The sequence below is a fragment of the Phaeodactylum tricornutum genome, chromosome 17, assembly GCF_000150955.2.
Source record: "Phaeodactylum tricornutum CCAP 1055/1 chromosome 17, whole genome shotgun sequence".
NCBI classification, from domain to species: Eukaryota; Bacillariophyta; class Bacillariophyceae; order Surirellales; family Neidiaceae; genus Phaeodactylum; species Phaeodactylum tricornutum.
In genome coordinates this window covers 290,122-312,151 of record NC_011685.1, presented here as the reverse complement: position 1 = coordinate 312,151, position 22,030 = coordinate 290,122, and the positions used below count along the sequence as shown (strand labels likewise).

The window sequence follows — 22,030 nt, the reverse complement described above, 5'->3', positions numbered from 1 at the left end:
TGGATCGCATGATACGTCTACTACTATCAGCCGATCCTTTTCGTGGTCTCGGGAACTGATGACTTTCACTTTTAGAGATTTCCTACGGACGCAGCTTGTACCCGTTTGACTCTGAACTATGAGCGACGCGAAACGTCAGCGCTTGGCCTCTCCTCCTTCCACCCCGATCGACGAAGGGAATCAGACCGGATACCATACACGCCAGAAAGAGCAAGGAGGCTACCAGGGCTATCGGTTCGCTGAGAAAGTGGAGGGCGCTCCAGATCCGATCCTGGACGTGCTTTCTCCTGCCATGGACCCTCAATCTTTCTTTGAAAATTACGTGTCGAAACGAAGGCCTTGTGTTCTGAGTGGTCTCCCGTCTGATTGGAAACACGCCGTAACCGTTGAGAAGATGCTCGAGCGAGCTGGAGACGGCAAAGTTCAGGTCGAGAGGAGATCCGACAAACATTCGCCATTCGGTCAAAACCGAAACGACGACCGACAAGTCGATATGACGTTTCGAGAATTTGTTGGGAAACTACGAGGGGAAGAGAAAGATCTCTTCTATCTTTCAACGCAATCAACCGAGACCAGCCAAAACACGTCGCTTTTTCTGACGCCTTGTCTTCAGCTTTTGGAGTCGGGTGATCTTCCTGGAAAGTTGAAAATCGCTGGAAATCTGGTGCTGCAATCTTGCAACGTTTGGATGGGAGCGGCTGTGGGATCGAGTGGTTTACATCACGACTTTCACGACAACTTTTATGTGCTTTTGTCCGGCCGCAAATCTTTTCTCCTGTACCCGCCGTCGGAAGCGGCGCACATTCCTACGTACGGAACAATTGACAAGGTCCATCCAAATGGGCTGATATCGTACCAGAGCCGCCCTACGAGAGCAGATGGTGTACCCGACTCAATTACACAGGCGAAAATGTCAGACGAAGTAGAGAGTGAGAACGAGAGCGCCGACAGTAGCGACGACGAGGATGAAGCTGTTTTAGGTAGGGGATTTGACTATGCGAGCGATACAGAGAATGATGACGCGTCCGCGTTTCTCCACGGCGACCACGATGAATACGAAACTTTAATTCGTGAAGAGGGCGAAAGTCAGGGTTACAAGACTGTTCTACGCGACGAGGCGAGACCTGATCATTTTGCGAAACCTGTCGGTGCATCTTGTGGCGAACCAAATGCAAATCCAGGCATTGGATGCCAGATCGACCTTCAGGCGGGCCAGTGCCTCTATTTACCAGCCAGTTGGTTCCATTCTGTTACGTCGTACACAGAGGACTTCGAAGGTGGCAATTCGATTGGTCCTCACATAGCTTTCAACTATTGGTTTCACCCGCCTGATCGAAATTGTTTTTTAGCCCCGTATACCGACGACCACTGGAGACACGAAGATTCAAATAGATGAAACGAAACAAATGATGAACCAGATGGCGAGAACTTTGCTTACTTCGAAAAGTGGAGCTTAAGGCAGAGTTGTCTGGAAAGAATCAAGTGAACGATAGTTCTTGTCTCTGATCTGAGATTCCTTTACATGTTTTTCTGGCGAAATGACCTCAATGTTATCATCATCATCATCATCCACTAGATCATTGAGCAAGTTCTTCAAGTCAAAGAATGCTTTGCGGTACTTAGATACCAAGAGCTCGTCTCTTCCCACGTAGCGGTAGTTTCCGAAAACAATCAACAAGGCGAATCCTTGTTTGTCGTTCACGATCCGAACAAATAAGGTTCCGCTTCGGTGCACAAACTGCCGTCCGATTTGTCTTTTACCGAAACTCTTCCCAAAATCAAGGGCCGTTCCTACTTCCATGCATTCCGCCACAAGCTGAGCGTCTGTAGTAAATACGCCATCGTAGACATAGTCGTTGTTGATCAAGACTGCGTCCAACAAACTTGCCTTGGTCTCCTCTCTGATTGCCAAAATAGCAGGAGGTCGAAAGGGGTTTAAGAAAACATTCGTAGAAACACTAACTTGCAAGAATGGTACCAAATTGAGTCCGTACTGCAAACACCGCCTTTGCAAGAGCTGGATTTGCGTGTCCACCTTCCCAGAGCTCGCTACAAGCCAATTGAACATTAGCCTGTAAGACCAGGATGTGTTGAAAGTCCTATCAACGGCAACTTCCATCCACTCGAACGAATCACGTTTCCCCTTACGAAGTTGGACGTAAAATCGGCGCATCGACTCTCGCTCAATCCCTATTTTGGAGGGAAGTTGCGCAACGGGAAATTCATCGCCTTCTGAATCTTGACTTGATATAATTTTGATCTCCAATGGCGCATCAGACTCAATTCTTTCGCGCAGTTTGTCTAGGTACCCCAGCAGTCGATGAAATTTCGATATGTATTCCTGCTCGGCGTTGATATCTTCAAATCGCTCCGGGATCAATCCAAACATAATCCTACGAGCCCGCATTGAATCTTCCAGTTCTCTATTTTCAACGTCACCGCACACCATGCGATCCACCTTGTTCCAGTTGTACTGATGAGAGTATTTGTCAAAAGATTGCACAACTTTGGTATAGCTATGTGTCTCCTTGCAGAAGCCATAGTAATAGTATTTGAATGAGTTTGACGCAGTGTTGTGCTCTGCTCCTTTTGCGTTGTATCGGTTTACCTCAACAGTGTCAGATGCCGGGTCGTAGGTAAGAACTTGTAATCGATGACCCATTGAGAGGAACTTGCGAACAATTTCGGGATTTTCTGTCTCCGATTTCGTTTGTGCCTGACGGTTGGCCAAATTATCTCTCACTGACTCGCTACGATAGTTGCTTGCGTTGACATGGGAGGGGGGTACAAGCTGATAATCTTGCGTCAAGCGTTGCCGAACCATTTCATCCAAAAGCTCCCTGTTGGAGGAATAGTTCGTGTGCTCAAACTCACTCAAGGTAACGTTGTATATATTAAATTGAAAATTGAGGACAATGTCTTGCTGTGGTGGGAAGTAGTCTACTGAGAGTGGTAAAATCGCCGGCGATGACAAACTTTTCCAGTTCGGACCCGCCTGTGAAACGAATAAAAAAATCAGGTCGGAATGAAATTGCTCCCGCCTCCAATGTTCCTATTTGCTGTTGACGGCGACTTACGTGACGCTTAAACTCAACCTCTCCGAGGGGAAAGACGTGACTCCAACGGCGTCGATTGTGAGACTTCTTAGCGAGGACTTCATCCTCGTCTTCCTGGCGGAATGGATTTAATGCACGGCTTTTTCTTCTGGAAGCCTGTCCTGTTTTTCCTCTTGACGGTCCGCGATCATGCGTATAGGAGCGATTGGGCTGAGATACGGCTGACTTGTGAAACAGTGAATTACTTGCACTACCCATCGGTGGACTAGTCGAAAACGTTTTACTGCTGGAAGAACCGTGGCTGCTCTCGGTCTTTGTACGGTGATGAAGATTGTTTGGATTGTGACCCAAAAAAGGTCTTGACATCTCAGAAGGGTGTATCAATCGTCCCCCAAACCTTCCTCCTCCTGTGAAAGATAGAGGCTGTACTTCTAGTGGATCAATATAGGAGCGTGGTGGTGGCAGAATCAGTGGAGAGAGACCACGAGAGTTCATTTCAAAAAGCGGGCGCATCCCTGGAGACTGCCCGAGTAAGCGAGTGGAGCTGATCGACCGCACTGAAAGTCGTTGAACTCCTTGTGCTTCCAAGTTGTGGCTACTACTACTTCCGGCACTACTGTACCTTGTTAAGGCCGCCCCGATCCCCCCCGAGACATTGCCTGCCTTCGTAGATGTAGAAATGGAGTGGCGGCTTCTTGAATCTATATCTCGCATGGGGAGACCAGATCTGGAATCCGAACTCGTCATCGCCTTAGGGGAGGAGACTTGGAACGAGTTCGCATCAGAAGACCTCATGCTTTTTCTCAAACGATCTTCAATCTTGTCAAGTGTTTGATGAGCGCTACTAACGAGAGCTTCGCTGCTTTCATCCAGCTCTAGCACTACGTTATCGCTGTGCGAGGGTCGTGGGGATGCTTCATCGTAATTACAATTATCGTCGTCCACGAGAATCATGTCTTGTGAAGGGGTTCTCTGCATTTGAATGCGCGATGGAGACAGTTGCTGGGCGAGCAGGGGCCTGTCGTATGATACTCCTAAGACGCTAGAAAATTGGCTTGTGTAGCTTGAAGATGGACTCGCAGTCTTTTCAGGGGCATCTGTGTGTTCGATGTGTTCCATCTTTTGAAGACTGCGTCCGGTGGCTAGATATCTCAAGGAAGGACTGAGGATGCCGCATGCGCTTGAGCTTGACGAATCGCTCGGACGATGATCAGGAAGACCTAGAGCACCCCATTCCCTGGGTTTACTAGCCTCTTCGGAATCACTCCGGCGGTCAGGCTTCACTGTCCATCAGCTCTCTCTTTTCTTCGCTTTTGTAAAGTTCTATCAGACACTGTAACGCAGATGGCACAGAGCCTGTGTGGCGGGGGCGACAGGCTTCCAAAATGTCATAGAAATCTCGCCCAGCAATCAGATGGCGCTCTTGATTCAATACTTTCTTTTTTGTCGGCGATGCAGCCGCATTTCCATGGGCGGAGAACGAAAGCGGACGAAGGAGTGGACTGGTGTCTTGACGCGTTCCAGCGCTTCGAACGGGTGGCTGCGAGCGAAGGAAGCCATTTGGGCCTACATCCATTCCATATGGAAACGACGAAACAGACGTAACTTGCGTATCATGTTGCTCGGGAGCGCTTCCGGGTATTGTACTATCACTTGGGTAGCTCACGAATGACAGATGCATCCAATGGGGCACCTCGTAGTAGCTTTCTCCGGCTGTAGCAAGAGACACAAGGCAAGGTATGAGATGGCTTCTAAAATGAAATACAAGCACGCTTCTCATGCGACAGTATCATACCATCAATTCCAGTTTTTCCGACAGATCGATAGGCGTTCACGTAGAGAAAAAACGGTGCGATATGAAGAGGTGGTAGACCGAGACTAAGCATGTCGCTTCCAATTCCATGGTCCATCATTCGTTGGTATGTGATAGATGCAAGCTCCTTGTCGACTTCAAAAACACCGCCGCCAGCTGACACTACGAGAATGCTATTTCCGGTTCGATGCAAGTCTCGATCAAGGAAATGATACTGAAGCAAGTTAAGGGTTACATTGATAGCCTCCAACACATTGCCCTGCGTTGCCGTTGAAGGACGCCGAGCATCCTCAGCTGCGGAGCAGTTCCATTCGACTTCGTATGGATACTTCAGAAAAGCTTCCTTCATGCGCAAAACCAACGCATCCCAGTCTGCGTTTGTTTCGTTTTCAATTACAATGTTATAGTGATCTTCATAGCGGCGACCATATGCGTCCCTTTGATCTGCCGGCCTATTCCCTATTGCTGGCAACACCGAGGTCCTCGATGGCAGAAACGTCCTACTAAAAAAGACCACAGTAAGGGAGTGCGTCGCTTCCACAACCTTCCATTTTGCGAAGAGTTCGTAGGCAAATTTGACAAACTTGTCGAAGTACACCTCGCATCTGCTTTCGTCCTCATAGTTTGCATACGGTGACGAGTAGTCCCACATTTCAGCAGAAATTTGGATCAGCCTAAATAGAAATAGAGTGAGCGATGGATAGATGGATTCTGAACTACGGATTGGTCTCGAGCTTACCAGAAAATGCGAGAGGATCGACTCCGGTAAGTAATCATAGTGTCTTGCGTCACAATACCAGATCGAGCTTGGTGATCGTCGTGTCGTATTTCTCGAGCATGTGCGTGAATACCCCGGGTCGCGTCAAACAAGCGCTGTCCTTCGTAAATCCAAGAACCCATCAAATTCTGTTGAAACAAGTGCATGTCACCCCTTGAAATAAATTGATCTTTAATTGTCACCAATACAAAGTCCGCCGAGACCGCAGCCAACGCTGCTTCCTCTTCTTCGTTTTCTACCTTATGGATTGTCACCATATCGTAGCTGCTCAATTCGTAAAGATCCGCAATCTGTCGCAGTAGAGAAACTTGAGTCCGAGCCGAACCTTTTAAACTTGTCAACGTCTGTTCTGTGACCTTCATTACAAAAGACAGCCGGAGGGAATGTGATGATGCAATGTCGGTGTGAAAATCGTCTTCGTCTTCGCTTGGAACACATACACTGCTGCCAAAGGGAACCTGCAAATCAACGAGGTGATTGCTGCTATCCAAAACGGTGGCTGACCGATGATCTACCGGGTATACCGTTTCCAGTGTCATATCGGATAGTTCACGAGAATGCAGGGATGCTCTTGTTGTCCGCGATTTGCCCTGCATATTTTCGGCTGGTGCGTTGGCTGAAATTCGACGCTGGGCTATCGGTGGTTTCGGAACAACGTTTGCGACACGTGGTACAGTTGTGTTTGCCGGGCCATCGACGGTATTCGTTCTATTGCGAGGAAAGACAGGTGGTAGCTCTCCCGGGGTTGTAATGCTTTTCGCTGGCGAAGAATCTTCCGGCAGTGACGTTGCTGGTGTTAATATAGCTCTGGCTGAGGAAGCGGATTTAGCCGGCGCCGGCTGAATCGGAGAGGGCTCTACGGCCGCCATGTTTGCCCTGTGCTGCTCATCTGTAAAGTTGTCGCCGACTGTTTCTTTATTGTCGTATTGGCCGCCAGCTCCAGCCGATGCAGAATACTGCAAAGAAGCTCTACGGGGGACTCCGTCATCCAGTCCTTCCAATTTACCGACATCCGAAATTGTCGCCCCAGACAGGGCTTCGTTCAGATGATCGGACGAGTGATGATTGACACCAATGTTTTCGTGTGAAGAAGTAGAGGAGTGGGCAGAGGTGACTGGCATACTGTGCGAAGGCGTTAAAGTGGGTCGCTTTCGCCAGCTCGTCGCCCCGACGCTGGAAGAGGGAGTTGTATCAGGCTGAGGCAATGGATCCCATACCCGAATTTCAATCATATCTCCAACGTGTAAGAGTTTAGCTTGTAAGCTGGCCGCGGGATTATTGTTATTCACAGACCAATTTTCATCAGTTGAATGCACAGACACCAACAACAAGCGTGGATCTTTGCCTGGTCGAGCAACTGAGTCGTTCCCTGTCGACGCGGAAAACAAATCCGGATGCAAGCATATTTCGGTGCCTTCAAAGGTCAAGGCCTCATGCACATTAAGCGATACAAGCTTAGAAATTATCATGGTAGTCTATCCATGTCGTTTATCAGCCATTGCCGAGACTTCAATGATTGTTTGAATCGATCCGAATACGCCTTTGTTCGAAAATGTCAAGTAATCAGTCTGGTTTGCCTTCGCCCTCTTGAAACCTTAGAGTAGAGGATTCGAAGCTTACCTGACTGACTGTGAAAAAAGTAGAAAAATGAAAGATAGACAGTTGGCTTTTAAATGTTGTATACCATCAAAAATGAAATATATGCAATATGGATGTCTGTGTTTGAGATACTTAAAAAAGGCAGAAAAAAGCAAACATTCCACGAACGAAAGACAAAAATAAGATTGGAGCCAACGAGTGTTAACAGCCTAGGAACAACAGAAGAACTTGTACAGTCATTCTAGCTAGCTAGAGAGATGGCATTCTTTGGATAGACAGTCGCCCAATCCGGAATCAGTGAATCTACCAAGAAGCACAACAAACAATCGAGGGAACCCATGTCGCAAAGCGCCATACAATCAAAGAGACCTCGTCACGAGCTTTATAGGAAACGAGATATTATGTATTGGAACGGAAGACCTGGCGTTCTCGGCCACATTTTCAATACAAGCGACCTCTCGTCGAACCGGGAAGACTTTTAGAGCATACACGTGCCAATTCAATCAGCATGAGTGCGGATTGTCACAATTGTAAGCAAACTAGAGGAATGAAGATAAAGCATGCCGTATTTGGCTATGGAAGGTAGGTTGTAGTTCAAGACGGAGGCAACAGACGGCGATCCTGGTAAGTAGTCACCTCGCGTGTTGACTCACCAAACTTGTCGCTCCTTTTGCGGCTTTTCCATTTTCTCTTTTTAGTCTTATTTCAACGGAGTCAGCTGCGAAGACGGCCAAAAACTTGACCGACAATCCTTTTCCATGCACAATCAAGGGGATCGAGCGAGCATGGAATAAACACTCCGTAAAGGTATGCATCGCTCGTCGCAGATAGTCAAGCTGTTTACATTGATCGGTTTCTAACCAGTAGTCGATTCTTCTTGTTTATTTAAAAGGGAATGACTGCTATGGGTGTACAATGGGCCGAGAATGGTACTTGTACAGGTGTCTTATATCCGGTATCCGAAAAGGAACTCTCACGCTTTGATCGTCGCGAAATCGGTTACGATCGCCAAGAGATTCCGATTGAAAACGTTGATCGTATTGACTATCTCGATGAGGAGCATTATGATTCGGAAGAACATGTATTATTCCTCCAAGCGGTTGCTGGAAAGCGAGAGGATGTCCGGATTTGGGTCTATGTGCCGAGCAATCCGTGTCCACCGGATGAAGACCATCCGATTGCACAAACCTATGTCGACATCATATTACAGGGTTGTCTAGACATTCATGTAGACTTCGCTCGTGAATTTATTGAAGAGACAAAAGGATGGAACCCCCAGGAGCTCTTGACTGATGAAGATGATGACAGCGATGATGAGGATATTGACGACGAGGACGGCGAAGTAGCTGCAAATCAGGCCTTGTCCGATGAAAATACCAGCGACGTCATTGCCTGGGTCAACGACCGAGACCGTCCAATCTACATGCGAGCCGATACTGACTATTCACAGAAGGAAGGTCCGCAGCTTGATCGATTGTTGCGTCGGCATCGGCCCGAGTTTCGCCGTCGCAAAAAGCGTGCGTCTGTTCTAAAAAAGCCCAAAGGGCATCGCAAGCGCCCCGAACTGCAAACATCCAATCAAGATTACTAGACTAGACTAGCACAGTATGGCACGATCGAGCTTGTGGAAGCATTTTGAAAAGCTGTATTGAGCGCTCGCCGTCATACTTTACATTACCCCATACCAATAGCTTTGGAGACAACACAACAATTAACGATTGGTCGGCACATTAAAAAGTACAAAGATGGACACTCCGCTCCATCTATTCGAGCCACACGGGTCAGTTTGACCGCATTATACAGCGATGCCATGTCAAGGATAAGAGCACCGTTCAGATCCAGTGACGAGCAATCGCATGCATAACATACATGGGGAATGCTATCTTTCTAAATAACTAGATTCGAAGGGAAGCTTTCTCAGATTTTGGCGCCAGTTGCCTAGAAATTAAGCCAGTTCGATGGTTGATAGTTCGTTGGTCGTTACTAGGCTTGAAAGATGATTTGCTCTATCCGTCGACATTCACTACCTATTCTTTCGAAACACTTTCCTACTATCAATCACTTTCCACGTCGTACTTCCGTCACCAGGGCTTTCGGTTCACAGTCAGTCGTGATGACCGCTGACAGCAAGACGGTAGAAACCGAAATCACAAAATACGGTTGTACGAGAGGAATAACGTCTTGTAACTAATCGACCTGGGCGTTAACCATAAAATGTAAAATCCTTGATTGTGAGGTAAAGCTTCCTTCAAATAGGGTCGGGATGATCCCCTTTTTAATTTCGCAGTCCCTCTCGTTCATAAGTGTGACACTCAGCATATCTAAAGGTGAATAGATTTCCAACAATTCTTCGTCAAAGACGTGGTGTGGCAGATGCCGACGCCTTCGACGATCGGCAAGGTTGACCGAGAGCTTCTTCCTCTAGACGCTTTAAGGGTAGCCACAGAACCAAAGGAGACGAGTACCGTAGGACAGGGGACTTACGTTGAATACCCGGGACGACTCTCTTTTGCGGCCGCTTTTTTCAAAGGGGCATGCTACAACCTTCACTCGCACTGGAAGATTATTGCTTTCGGACAAGTTCTGTCATTCTTGTTGGCTTGCACAGGGGCTGCCCAGGCTACTCTGGCTCTAGACTGCAAACTATCCGCCCCAACTTTCTCAGTCGGACTTTACTACTTCGGTTTGTCTTTCTTTCTGATCCCCCTTTTTTGGCAAAGCCAATGCAAGCAACAACAAAATCTTGACATTAGCCACCACTCGATAGAAGAGGACAACAGCTGTTTTGGCGAGGATGGGCTGTCAGGAACTTCTTTTCGAACACCTCCCTCCCTCCATAATTTTCTATGGATAATCCCTTTGAAAGCACCAGCATGGGCCTATCTTTTAATGGCCATTATGGACGTATACGCCAACTACTTCACAGTCTTGGCCTTTCGATATACGACAATTACTTCTGTTACTCTCTTTGACGCATTGGCGATTCCCAGTGCAATGATTCTGTCGCGTGCATTTCTCTCTCGAAAATATACTAGCGTACACCTTGCAGGGGTGTCGTGCTGTATGTTGGGTATTATACTCAACATCATGCAGGATTACAGTGATGATCAAGTATCTTCGGAACACGATCAATTTCCAAACAAATTTAAGGGAGATATTTTGGCGCTTACCGGTGGATTACTTTATGGAGTGAATAACGTGCTAGGCGAAGTCGCAGTACGGCAGTTCGGAGGCGTACACGAATATCTTGGAATGCTGGGTTTCTTCGCCACTATTGTTTGCGTGATCCAAACAACATTGCTGGAACGAGAGCAAGTATATAAATTCTTGGGACAGGACGACCACAGCGAAACCTGTTCTCATGCGTTTGCTAGATGGCTGCTTTTTGCTTTCGTTATCAGTGGCATTTTAAGTTACCACGGAGCTTCGTGCTTTTTGCAAGTATCAGAAGCTACCCTTTTCAATCTTAGTCTACTGACCGGAGATTTGTGGAGTGTTGGGTTCAGTGTTATGGCCGAACGCATCGTGCCCAATCGACTGTTTTTCATTGCGTTGGCATTCATTGTCCTCGGAGTTTCTGTTTATGAAACGGCGCCCTCTCCTGTCCAAGAGGATAGAGAGGATTTGAGCCAGGAGGAAGCTTGGCGGGAAGTAGAGACAGACGCAGAAGTGGACCAAGCGGGTCATAATTTGGAGTTGACGGCAAAGAGCATCAGGATGAGTCTGATGTAAAGCGATTTCTATAGCATTCAACATCTTACCCAGTTACACTGAGTCGCTAGGCTTGAGATTCGATCAGGACGAAGACTTCTGTTCATTGTATTGGTTTTGAACAACCAGCTTAGGAACTTGCTTGAGCAGCTGAAAAATCGACTCCAAATGGAGCAACTCTTCTGCTTCAAACCATTCTCGCGTTGCCTTTTGGAATTCGAGCTTTGGCAAAGGTTGCTTGGGCATAGCTGCTATCTGAAATGGGTACAATTTGTGCAATGGATCGAATGTATCCAACGCCGATGTGTCAAGGCTCCAAAGTTGCTGAAGCACTCGGATCGACACAGAATTCGACTCGGCTGCCAACGACAACATTCCTCTTCCGTTGCAGTCACGAGATCTCGCCGCCTCAGGGTACGTGTCGAGTAGTTTGAGAATCGCACATTCTTTAGTCATCGTATAGGATTCTGCCGATTGACCAAGGAACGGGAAATCCACAGGAGGACGGTTCTCAATTGCCAACTGTAGCGGGTATCTGCCTATGAAATCCCGACGAGAAGGCTGATCCAGATACTGAGCAATAGCGTACTGGACAACTTCTGACGGCACTTGCAACCCGACAGCAGCATGCAAAACAGGATAATGGTAAGCATTGTTCAAAGATCCGTAGAAAGCAGCTCTCATTAAGTGTTCAACAGTTCTCCATGCCTGTTGGACATGTGGTTCATCTGGTCTATAGTTCAGTTTGGTACGTTTTTGCCATTCCTGACAAGCAAGAATCAACGGCGTCTGACCCGACTTGCTCCGAGTCAAAGCGATTCCTGGAGCTGTGCGGAGCAAGAGTGCAACTGTTGCTTCTTTAGCCATACCGCGTTCCAAAGCTTCGTGTAAAGCTGTTTTATGAACGTGAGGATCAGTGTCCAGCACTACTTCCGCACTTGTGCAGAAACAGGATTGTATCTCTATAGATGATCGATGTTCAATAGCTCGTCTCAATGGAAATCCATGATTTCTATCTCTCGTTGAAATGCAGCTCGGATTTGCTTCGACTAGACAATTGATAATTTTAAACGGGGCTTTGTGAAGAATCGCCATATACAAGGGGCTAGTTCCACAGTTATCGTTCACGACTCCTTCCGGATCGGCTGAAACGACGCAAAGTTCAATGTTGGATATAAACTGGTTACACGAGAGTGAATTGCACAAAGCGTCGCCTTACCTTCCACAAGCAGTCGGATTACTTCCACAGATACCGGCGAATGTATGGCGGTATGCAACGGTCTCCACCCGGCGAAATTTTCGTGGGTAACCCCTTCCGGAAACGCCTGCAGCAATAGGCTTACGACCTCGACCTGTCCCGTACAACTTCTTGTACAGGCCAGGTGCAGCGGTAGATGGCCCTCACTATCGTGTAGTGCGGCAGACGCGGGACTCAGTTGCACCAGTACCGAAACCACGTCATTATCGGCGCCGTTCCAAACGGCAATACTGAGTGGTGTCCGCCCATGTTGGTCGCTTTCGAGAAGGATATCGGCATGGCGTCCACAAGCTGTCACGAGGGCAGAAACAGCTGTAATGGGAGGCTTTTTCGCACACGCTGCATGCAGACACGTGCGTCCCCGCCGATCGAGCTGGGAAGCCTCGTGTGGGTGTGTGGAACATCTAGATTTCACAGCTTCCCATTGTGAATCCTGAAGCTGCGCTCCGCCTGGCTGCGTGTTTGGACTTATGTGGGCGATCCATTCGTGCATCAAGTTTGTTTCTTCTTGCGAAGCGGTCGATTGCAAAGGACGACTCCATAGTGATCGCAGACGTCCGGAAACCGACTGTCCCAAGCCCGCCACGGGCGTATTAGGATCGTTCGCAGAGGCCGACGAGCTTCGCGGAAGGTCCACTTCGTGGGGCGAAGGAGGTGCTTGTTCGTCGGCGGTGGGAAGCACAGCTCTCGGCGCCGTGGAGCTCATACATATCCAAGGCAACCAATCTGATTCCTGCCGTACCGAACTACTGTGGTGACGGTCGAACGATCGGATTAAAAAGAGAAGCACGATAATTTCAAGGTGTCAGATGAGAGTAGAAGGCAAGCAGTTCGCTTTCTACCGGTCTGCAAATATCGGTTCTCCGAGGCCTTTTCACGATTTCCGCGACAATACTTGGAAAGGTAAGGAGTCGTGGGTCGGTGAATCGCGTTTGTACGGCTCATGTGGACGATGAGTCCATAAGTACTCTATATCAGTTAGGAGTTTTACAGTAAAAGACGTTAATTTTGGTAGCGTTTCAAGCGATTGGAGGGACTCAAATGGCACGATCTTTTAAACATTTGGCGAAACAAATTGATTGTGAAACTCTTCTCGCCGTGTTTGCTACCATTTACTTACTATTGTTGTCCATCCATGGCGGAAGCTTTTTCTCGACTCCGACTTCGGAATACCCAGTCTTGCTAATAGTAAATCTCATCACATCGTGCCAACAGTAAATCACATCACATCTTATAAAGCCACCTCTGTAACAATGGGAAACGACGACGCCATTGATGAGGAGAAGCTCATCTTGTGTTGTGCGCTTTGTTGCGCCAACGTTTCGATTCTGCCGAGCTGTGGATGTTTCGGATGCAGCGGAAAGGTGAGCACAGCTAGATCCGAGATCCAGCATGCGTTCTGAATACAGTGGGGAGGGACTTGCAATGTACGAGCTTCATTTGCCGCCTTTGGAATCGCCCCGGTTGCCTTCACAAAAAAAACAGTGGCATTTTGTTTGCCACAAGAGATTCGTCTGACGACCTTTTGTTCTGACTCCTGCCAAATTTTAGGCCGGCATCTGTTGCTTAAACTTGGAATGCTGCTTCAAGCCGGGCGCCCCTTGTTTGACACCCTTTTGCTGCCTCGGATGCAAGTGTGAGACCGACGGTTGTTCCGTACTGAATTCGCAATGCCATGCCCTCTTTTTGGTGTGCACATGCGCCATTCCCTGCAACGAAGAAGTGCCCCTGGCATTGTCGATTGCCGGTCTCACAATTTACCCCCAGTGCGGTTTTTGCATCAAGCAAAAAGCCTTGAAGGAAGACATGCAGCGTTAACCAAACGCAACAATTGTCCTTTCGGTCGAAATGTAATTTTGCGTGCCGTTCGTTGCCCCCCTGAAATTTACGTTGCGTTTGGACTGAGAGCAATATTTTGCCATCAGAAAGCGGCATTTAAAAATTATTTATTTATCTGGCGTTTTATCGATCATTATTTCCGAATAACTTGGTAGCTCTGGAAGCTTCGAAAGAAAACTTTACAGTTATCCGTCTTCCACAGAAGTGAAATCTTTTTGCTTTGGAATTCCGAAAACTCGGTCACTGATGTTTTGCTCACATTTTCTACCGTATCCACATTGCAACCATGAGAAACGGCGACGCGATTGCTGAGGATGACCTCATCTTGTGCTGTGCACTGTGCTGTGCCAACCTGTCAATTCTTTCCGGGTGTGAATGTCTCGGATGTAGTGGAAAGGTAAGCAGGATGGAAGTGTCGATCTAGGACGAGTGCGCTAGAACGCTACGAGAAATCTACGACCACTGCGCCGATACGAGAGAGCGTCTTGATATAGACAAACGCGGAACGGTTGCTACAGCACACTAGATGAAACGTCTAACGCCCTGTCTTTGTGCAAACTCGTAGGCGGGAATATGTTGCTTCAACTTGGAATGCTGCTTCAAGCCGGGAGCTCCATGCTTGACACCTTTGTGTTGCCTCGGCATCAAATGCGAGAACGATGGCCACTCTCTCTTGAACGCTCAGTGTCATGCTCTCATGCTCGTCTTTTCGTGCGCCGTTCCCTGTAACGAAGAAGTGCCCGTCGCTGTGTCGATTGCTGGACTTACGCTCTATCCCAAATGCGGCTTCTGCATCAAGCAGAGGGCCTTGAAAACTCCGATGGTACGCTAATGTAAGAGATTGGAGAAGGTCGTCTCCGATGTCAGGTTGACACGTGTGTCTTTTTAAGTATTTCTTGATTTTGCCCACTAGTAACAAAACTTCAAAATTGCCGATTAGTGACCACACGTGTACACATTTATGTATCTTTACCCTCGCAAAAAAACGTGTCGTAGCTGTCCAGTCTAACTGTAAAATCTCTATTGAGGGTTTGAAAAAAGATGTCTAGAGATCGAGAGACACGGGCGACTCTTATTGCAGTTTTTTCCCGGCCGCGGCTTTTTGCCGTTCCAACTGTCCCAGAACGATTCGTTCGTAGCCAATCGCGAACATGAGTAGCGTCCCAATGTCGAGGACCTGTACAGCCGCCAAGGGAGCGTGGATGGGATGCCAATAGGCTAGGGCTCCTCCCAAAAGGGGACCTACCATTCCGGATCCACTCTCGACGGCAGTAACGAGTCCAAAAAAGCTGCCCCGTTCTTCCGGTTTGGCGATCAGTGACGTGTCGGCGGCAAAAATGGTGGCGATCACTCCAACGGCCACCACCATGGTGGCAAAGAGAATGTATACCAGGCCAATGTTGGTAGTTCGAAACGCGAGGAAGCGGTTCAAGGCCATGACCGAGAAGCAAGTCGTGAGCAAACGTACACGACCGTGTTTGGCGTCGCCGAACCGTTTCAATAGCAGTTTGGCAAAGACGCCTTGGGACAAGGCAAAGAAGAGCCCAATCATGGAAAAGAAGCGACCGTAGTCTTTCGGACCAAAATTGAAGCGTTCCCGGAGCGAAACGGTCCAAATGGTCTGAAAGATATGAAAGGAAAGTGTCGAGAGCAAACGACTGGTTAACAAGAAGATGGCGGCTGGGGACTGAATCGAGCTCAGATTCCAGATGCTGCTTGTTGATGTTTTTGTTGGTATTGTCGCGACAGAGGCTTTACTTGGCGTGAAAGCACTGTGGTGGGTTGGCAACGTGGGGAGGGCCCCGACCAACGCGGCGGAGAGCAACAAAAACGCGAGCGCCCCGATCGTGGCCTGATTGTACGTTTGTAGAATGAGTGAACCGGCCAACGGGCCCACCATCAAGGCCAACCCCGAGGCCATTCCGAGTGATCCGACACTGCCGGCCCGTTCGGTTGCCGAGCTGTCGAGCGCATCGTGGTATTCCGACAGGAGAGCCTTGAGGACGTTCATGTTTTGCTGTAAGGCCACGGGCGGGATGCTCATCCACAACTGCGGGAGCGATTGGGCACGATTCCCCAGTAACAGATTCGCTGCCGTCGCGACGACTCCCAGTACGAGACATAGTTTTCGGGCTCCACCGAGATGATCCAAGGCCCGCGTGTCCGAGACTCGGCCAATCACCGTGGCGCCCAGGAGGGTGAGGAGGGAACGTGCCGACGTCATGCTACCGAAACACAGCGAATCGCAGCCGAGTTCGTCACGACGCGTCTGTTGGTGCGGCATGGTCAAGGAACTGGCCGCGATTAACAGAGCCAATGAGGTGGATCCGTACAACGTGCCACGCTGCAAGACGTCCCGGGCCCCGGTAACGCTCGCCGCGAAATCCGGCGGGGGAGCCACGGAATTCATAGGTCTCGGTCGATCCGCCAGGCAACCACAACGGAACGAGGAGTCTGTACGCGCAGAAACGGAGGCTATTGTGAAATTGTGACAGTGTTCGAGTTATAACAGTAAGCGGGGATCGTATCGTCACGAGAAGGGTGTCGGAGGATTAGGGGAATGGAAGTCGATGGTCGTTTGTTGATAGTGTCATTCGTGGTGGTGTTGGCAGGCAAATCGTCTCGGCTTTTCCTTCGTTGTTCGTGGTTCGGTGGGTCGACTGGAATAGGTAGGTAGGTAGGTAGGTCGCACTTCTCGACGGCACCTGGAACAACAATTTGTCGCGGATTCGCTTGGACTAAGTATCAATGTCCAAAATTATACAGATTGTGTCGGTCTGTCTCTCATTGAGACTACTATCTATATAGAAAGAAACGATCGTGTCTTTGTCACGTCATCGTACCTACTAGTATAGGCTTTTGTCCCCTCGGTATTCCCAATGTAATCAATCGTATCGATCACTGTCCATGGCATCCAACGCAAGCCCAAAGCAAAAGCCTTCCTGTTCTCGCGCATCGTATACTTCCTATACGATTGTGTCAGTCATACGGTGTAACGGTCTACGCTCGACTGTCCAGCAAAAGGATTGACAGTCCACCACACTCTCAGCGTCGCTCTCAACACACTTTGATTGAATACATCCCTTCCAATGGCGTCGGTGTCATCCTTCCAACACTGGACGCATCGTTCCTTGTTGTATCCACTCCTAGTCCGTTCCGCCGCACGGCATTCATCGTCGCCGATAACCACACGTTGGTTCGCAGCGGGCGGCATGAGTCGTCTGTTGGATTACGGAGGCGCTCCGGCGGCTTGGAACGATCCGAAACCGGTCCATCGCGTCGAGAACGCGAGTAAGAATTGTCACGTACAGGCCGTTTGTTTCGATTTCGATGTACTCACGCGTGCGGTAGATTCCTCCCGGATCTCGAAAGCCGGCGACTCTACATCCGACACGACGTCCCGTCCACGACTCGGCACGGTACAACCCAACGTTTCCGCCATTCGACAAGTGGCCAATCTACTCAACGTCGACTGGGGTAGTAGTGACACCGCCAACGACAATCGCACCACCAATGACAATAGCAGTAACACTGTTGCCAATACTGGCCAATTGGCCACTCTTGCACCAGTGCGTCCGAAAGTACGCGACTTTTCTCCCGGCGCCTCGGACGTCCGGGCCAAGTACGCCGACAAACTGAGTCAAAAGGGGGTCGGTGGGGGTCTCGCCACTGTCGATCTCGCCAAGTACCAAGTGCAGCAAAACGCCCACCAGGGCGACGCCGCCGGACACTGGGCGGCTCGGGAAAGAGCCGTCACCGAACCGGGACCGAACAGTGCCACGCGCTGGATGGCACTCACTGGAACTGGCGGTCTCCTACAGTATCTCACCAAACGGTCCATGAAGATTGCGCTCTTCCCGCGATTGGGAAACACCGTACCGGACTCTCAGGAAGGGGAACGAATGGAAGACTTCAAACGACAATTGAACGAAGTCGTCTTTGATTTGTTACTCAAGGATGGCACACAGGAGCCGTCGGTGATTGTGCAAGAAATGTTGGGGCAGTTCCAGCTGGACCCCAAATTCATACTGGTCGTATCGGATCGGGATGCCTATTTGCGCGCGGCCAAAGATGCCGGGATGGTCGCCTGTCGCGTCCGGCCGGAGAATGCCCCACGCGGCAACGTATCCGCACACTACAGCATTCCAGCGGTACCCCAAGTGGAAGACGTCATTAACGAAATCAATGGCATTTCCTTTAGTGCCGTTCTAAATAGATAGTACTAACCAGTGACGGATAGGTTGACTGGTCATCCCTCTAGCATAACACAAACTTACATCGCGCCGGGAACTCGCGGTAGCCGTTCGTTCCACCACCGTCGACAAGTCATTTCACGTAGACGACTCTCGGCACGTTGAAACGCAAAACTCAGCTCCCGAACACTCGCTAGGGCTCCTACGGAATGCCCTTGACTCGTGGCCTGATCGATACCGAGCGCAACGTCGGATTCTTCATTCGTGCTCACGTCCACGTACGAATCTCGGAATAGATGGGCCGGATCCGCCGCGGCCGAACACAACAAGACTGCCTTGGCTTCGTACAACTCGTCGACGAGGGTAATAAACCGTCGAGCCCGGTCGTGAGATTTGAGCGTCAAGACTGGAACATTTTCCAGTACAATGACGGAAAATTCGCGAGCAATCGCTCGGTAATCCGACGCGCCCAGTTCCTTGGCACACAAGTCTGTGAACGAAAAGCGGGCGGCCATCCGATCGGTGTCGGCATTCGGTACATTCAAGACGCGTCCAAAGCCGGTATTCAAGTCCACCGATACTACGTCTGCTCCACTTCTAAGCTGCGTCAACATCGTGTCAATGCTTTCTTTTGCTTTGGAGAAGTCACCGCGGTCTGCTACCAAGAAGAAGCTCTCCCAATCTTGCGACAAGACGCGGCGGTAATCCACCAAAGACTGAATTTTGTGCGTGACACAGTATCGGTTCAGTAGATCAATAAATGGTAAAAAGAAACTGTGCCGATTCAAACCACCTTCGTACAAATCTTCCGGTGGTCGGTTGGACGTAGCTACAACGACCGTACCTAGGGAAAACAGCACGGCGAAGAGCTGAGACAAAATCATGGCATCCGCTACATCGGTAACTTGGAACTCGTCCAAGCAAAGCAACGTTATTTCATCGGCGAGTTGCACTCCGACTCGGTGAACAGGGTTGTTCCGCAGCAAAGTGTCAACGTGAAAGTTGCGACCACGCGATCGTAAGTCCTCTTGTTTGAGCTCATGGATGCGCCGATGCATCATGGCCAAAAAGGCGTGGAAGTGGAAACGCTGCTTGTTTTTGACACAGGCGACTTCGAAGAAGGCATCCATGAGCATGGACTTGCCAGTACCAACCGCTCCGTAGAGATACAACCCACGAGGTATTTTAGCTCGAGGAGTAGGTGATGCTTTAGGCATAGCTTCCGCTTTCTTTTCACGTCGATCATCGGAAGACAAGTAATCTCTCCCTTCTGATTCGGCGGGTGATTCCGCCAACGCAGCCTCACGTCATCGTTGTGCTCGCTTTTGTTCAAGTGTCTGTTCCTCCTCCCGCCGAAACTCTTCGACAAGAGGTGCATTAGTGTAGCTATGCAATGCCTGCTGGAGACGGTGTAGGCGTTTGGCGGCCCGGATCTGGGCGGCATCGTCTCTCAAGTGTCCTCCGTCTACTTTTTCTTTCAAAACGTCCAAGAGCAATCGTTTGGTGGCCGACGATTTTTCGGCAGTCAAAGTCGGAAGAGAGGAATCTTCATTTCCGTAATAGCGAATCGCCGTTCCGGACAGAAACCGCTGGAGGACATTGGCGATTTCTGTCCGCGCCGTTGGCCATCGCCTAGGTAGAGATGCGAATCGCAACGGCACTCGCGTCTGGTGGAAAGCTCTCCGCATCACTTGCTTCGGCAACCCGTGCTGCGGTATGGGAATCTCAACCTCTTGCGTGTGACCGCTCGAACTGCTTGTCGCCTATAGCTTCTCTAATTCGTCTGAACAATCGCGTCCGACAGAATCGGACCATTAGTTATAGTTGGAGTGAGACAGTGACCGGATTGCCTATTCCGTTCGAAAATATCAGTCTGCGTCTGGCCGACAGACAGTATTTTCCACCAATCGAACCAGCGCAAAAGACTTTGACGACTGGTTTCCACGAATCCGAAACGGTTCTTTCCGTAGCTCCACTGAACGTAGTTTCCTTCGAGTTTGGGGGCGACATCTGGGTCAACCCACAGTCAAAAACGCAGCCGCGGGAACAATGTCGTGTTTCCGTCTCAATACAGCACCATTCTACGCTAATGCAAATTCACACTCGATTACAAAAGAAAACTCAAAAAGATTATAGGAGTGTCCAAAAGAACAACTCAAAATGTTGAAACCGTCGTTTCAGTAAAATCGCGGTTTCGTCAAAACCAAACAAAATCTCTCGTTGGCAATCCGTTTCAACAATGGAAAACCAGACAGAAAGACTTCCAAAAAGCAAAAACGCACGCGTCAATCGTTCCAACTCTTGCCCTTGGGGTAGGCTAAATTCATAGCCGACTGAGCAGTCATGAATCCCAACGCCGTGGAAGAACCAGCAATGGCACAGCCAACCAAGTCGGGCGTACCGTCCGCAATCCCAACCACACCCTTCAAAAAGTTTTGGTCAGGCAGATAGGCCGCATCTGTGCCTACAAAAAATCCGGTAGCTCCACCAATGGCAACCGACAAGCCCATGTCCGTTTGGCTGTTGGCAAAAGTCGGCGCTTCAATGTACTGCATCGGTCCCGACATGACGGTCCGGGCTGCACGGAGGCCTACGTAAAAGGCCAACCCGCAACCCGCCCATGTTCCTAGAAAGACCTGATTGAAGGGCAGATTGGCGCCCTGAAAGGCGTTGACGAGCGGTTGCCAAGCGGTTCCGGAGCAAAACGCGGCGGATCCCAGCAAGACACCTTTCTGGAATTCTTCCGTCATGTCAATGCTGTCCGCCGCCAAAATAGACTTCTTCAATCCATAGTAACCTACGTGACCTAGGAGCACACCAACGGCGTCACCAAATCCGGTCGTGAGGGCAAAGCTCATGGTATCGGGAGAGTAACCGAGCGAGTTTTCCGCAATGATCGATGACGTCTGCCAACCAAATCCGGCAGGGAAGATCTTGCTCACGGTGGCTTCGACGGTAACGATGAAGCGATCCGTCAGACTACTCCGAGTGGTACTACTCGCCGTTGCCATGGTAGTTCCCACCGACTGGTCGGCAACGTCAGCCTTTCGCTGTACAGTAGAATGCAATTCACGGCGCTCCTTCTTGGAGTCATCCTTTTGATTTGGGGAGGAACCGGGCAAAGAAGAAATCAAGCGGACTTGGAGACCACGAGGAGCCTTAAAGGACGTGCGGACAGCGGTAGACAACATATTTACTGCAACAAGGAATGTACAGGCTTGCTGGAATGATATATGTGACGATGCCTTCTAGTTACGCGGTTTTTATGAAATTTCCAAAACTACGGACGGAACTTGCGTGCGTTTGCACACTCCAACGTGTGCTCGCTTCCACGTCCGAGCATGCACCCGTGCTGGATTCGCGCGAGATTCGTCAGTGAGGGTACTCGAAAACAGTGATCCCACGGGCGAATACAACGAGCACCCACAGTTCCGACCGAATTCTCGGAATTTGTGATCAATGGTTTTGCCGACGTCAGCAATTCGGGGAAAGATGATTGGGCCAGAATTGTCTTGTTAGTCTTGCAAACCGAAACCACGTACGCAGTCCATAAGAACGCACGTTGCTTCGTTCCTGTCAGTAACACAACTTGAAGGTCGGACACGAAGGCTAAGTATTCCTTCGAAAGGAATATTGGTCTGTGAAATATGCCTCACAGAATGTTATTACCACGTGACTCGACGCTGAGCATACCTTGGTTCTAAAACAAATTCTACATTAATGACATTTGTTGATACAATGAGGTTTATTACTGTCAATTCAAATCGCACCTTTTTCCATCAA

The 22,030-nt window shown here is 49.3% G+C and overlaps 10 protein-coding genes across 10 annotated transcripts; 6 read left to right on the top strand and 4 right to left on the bottom strand.

Annotated features, from left to right (window-relative positions):
- Positions 1 to 36: 36 nt before the first annotated feature.
- On the top strand, positions 37 to 1,396 carry PHATRDRAFT_48391 (predicted protein; the record flags this gene model as incomplete). The annotated part of the gene is made up of 1 exon (XM_002182907.1): positions 37 to 1,396. Exon 1 carries the CDS (start codon positions 119 to 121, stop codon positions 1,394 to 1,396), a length of 1,278 nt encoding a protein of 425 aa, XP_002182943.1. The 5' UTR covers positions 37 to 118.
- Positions 1,349 to 7,136, bottom strand: PHATRDRAFT_48390 (predicted protein). The gene is made up of 5 exons (XM_002182776.1): positions 5,609 to 7,136; positions 4,852 to 5,543; positions 4,431 to 4,769; positions 3,078 to 4,339; positions 1,349 to 2,995 (listed from the first exon to the last, which is right to left on the bottom strand). The coding sequence occupies exons 1-5, from the start codon at positions 7,114 to 7,116 to the stop codon at positions 1,454 to 1,456; spliced, it is 5,343 nt and encodes a 1,780-aa protein (XP_002182812.1). The 5' UTR covers positions 7,117 to 7,136; the 3' UTR covers positions 1,349 to 1,453.
- Positions 7,137 to 7,697: 561 nt separating this feature from the next.
- Positions 7,698 to 9,088, top strand: PHATRDRAFT_48389 (predicted protein). The gene is made up of 3 exons (XM_002182906.1): positions 7,698 to 7,828; positions 7,945 to 8,053; positions 8,139 to 9,088. The coding sequence occupies exons 1-3, from the start codon at positions 7,755 to 7,757 to the stop codon at positions 8,835 to 8,837; spliced, it is 882 nt and encodes a 293-aa protein (XP_002182942.1). The 5' UTR covers positions 7,698 to 7,754; the 3' UTR covers positions 8,838 to 9,088.
- Positions 9,089 to 9,557: 469 nt separating this feature from the next.
- On the top strand, positions 9,558 to 12,167 carry PHATRDRAFT_48388 (predicted protein). Its single transcript, XM_002182905.1, has one exon. The coding sequence runs from the start codon at positions 9,620 to 9,622 to the stop codon at positions 10,976 to 10,978; it is 1,359 nt and encodes a 452-aa protein (XP_002182941.1). The 5' UTR covers positions 9,558 to 9,619; the 3' UTR covers positions 10,979 to 12,167.
- Positions 12,168 to 13,468: 1,301 nt separating this feature from the next.
- On the top strand, positions 13,469 to 14,033 carry PHATRDRAFT_38829 (predicted protein; the record flags this gene model as incomplete). The annotated part of the gene is made up of 2 exons (XM_002182904.1): positions 13,469 to 13,579; positions 13,767 to 14,033. The coding sequence occupies 2 exons, from the start codon at positions 13,469 to 13,471 to the stop codon at positions 14,031 to 14,033; spliced, it is 378 nt and encodes a 125-aa protein (XP_002182940.1).
- Positions 14,034 to 14,340: 307 nt separating this feature from the next.
- PHATRDRAFT_38828 (predicted protein) lies at positions 14,341 to 14,886 on the top strand (the record flags this gene model as incomplete). Its single annotated transcript, XM_002182903.1, has 2 exons — positions 14,341 to 14,451; positions 14,620 to 14,886. 2 exons carry the CDS (start codon positions 14,341 to 14,343, stop codon positions 14,884 to 14,886), a joined length of 378 nt encoding a protein of 125 aa, XP_002182939.1.
- Positions 14,887 to 15,126: 240 nt separating this feature from the next.
- Positions 15,127 to 16,625, bottom strand: PHATRDRAFT_48386 (predicted protein; the record flags this gene model as incomplete). Its single annotated transcript, XM_002182775.1, has 1 exon — positions 15,127 to 16,625. Exon 1 carries the CDS (start codon positions 16,462 to 16,464, stop codon positions 15,127 to 15,129), a length of 1,338 nt encoding a protein of 445 aa, XP_002182811.1. The 5' UTR covers positions 16,465 to 16,625.
- Positions 16,626 to 17,135: 510 nt separating this feature from the next.
- PHATRDRAFT_48385 (predicted protein) lies at positions 17,136 to 18,266 on the top strand (the record flags this gene model as incomplete). Its single annotated transcript, XM_002182902.1, has 2 exons — positions 17,136 to 18,178; positions 18,204 to 18,266. Exons 1-2 carry the CDS (start codon positions 17,144 to 17,146, stop codon positions 18,264 to 18,266), a joined length of 1,098 nt encoding a protein of 365 aa, XP_002182938.1. The 5' UTR covers positions 17,136 to 17,143.
- A 61-nt stretch (positions 18,267 to 18,327) lies between these two features.
- Positions 18,328 to 20,020, bottom strand: PHATRDRAFT_22398 (predicted protein; the record flags this gene model as incomplete). Its single annotated transcript, XM_002182774.1, has 1 exon — positions 18,328 to 20,020. The coding sequence occupies exon 1, from the start codon at positions 19,462 to 19,464 to the stop codon at positions 18,328 to 18,330; it is 1,137 nt and encodes a 378-aa protein (XP_002182810.1). The 5' UTR covers positions 19,465 to 20,020.
- Positions 20,021 to 20,352: 332 nt separating this feature from the next.
- Positions 20,353 to 21,499, bottom strand: PHATRDRAFT_48383 (predicted protein). Its single transcript, XM_002182773.1, has one exon. It carries the CDS (start codon positions 21,436 to 21,438, stop codon positions 20,533 to 20,535), a length of 906 nt encoding a protein of 301 aa, XP_002182809.1. The 5' UTR covers positions 21,439 to 21,499; the 3' UTR covers positions 20,353 to 20,532.
- Positions 21,500 to 22,030: the final 531 nt, after the last annotated feature.

Coding starts and splice junctions, on each gene's coding strand:
- PHATRDRAFT_48383 (XM_002182773.1), bottom strand. CDS start 21,438: ATGTTGTCTACCGCTGTCCGCACGTCCTTTAAGGCTCCTCGTGGTCTC.
- PHATRDRAFT_48389 (XM_002182906.1), top strand. CDS start 7,755: ATGAGTGCGGATTGTCACAATTGTAAGCAAACTAGAGGAATGAAGATA. Junction 7,829..7,944: donor GCCGTATTTGGCTATGGAAG/GTAGGTTGTAGT, acceptor TTCTCTTTTTAG/TCTTATTTCAACGGAGTCAG. Junction 8,054..8,138: donor GGAATAAACACTCCGTAAAG/GTATGCATCGCT, acceptor TTTATTTAAAAG/GGAATGACTGCTATGGGTGT.
- PHATRDRAFT_48388 (XM_002182905.1), top strand. CDS start 9,620: ATGCCGACGCCTTCGACGATCGGCAAGGTTGACCGAGAGCTTCTTCCT.
- PHATRDRAFT_48390 (XM_002182776.1), bottom strand. CDS start 7,116: ATGATAATTTCTAAGCTTGTATCGCTTAATGTGCATGAGGCCTTGACC. Junction 5,544..5,608: donor CGATCCTCTCGCATTTTCTG/GTAAGCTCGAGA, acceptor ATTTCTATTTAG/GCTGATCCAAATTTCTGCTG. Junction 4,340..4,430: donor CTATGACATTTTGGAAGCCT/GTCGCCCCCGCC, acceptor GCTGATGGACAG/TGAAGCCTGACCGCCGGAGT.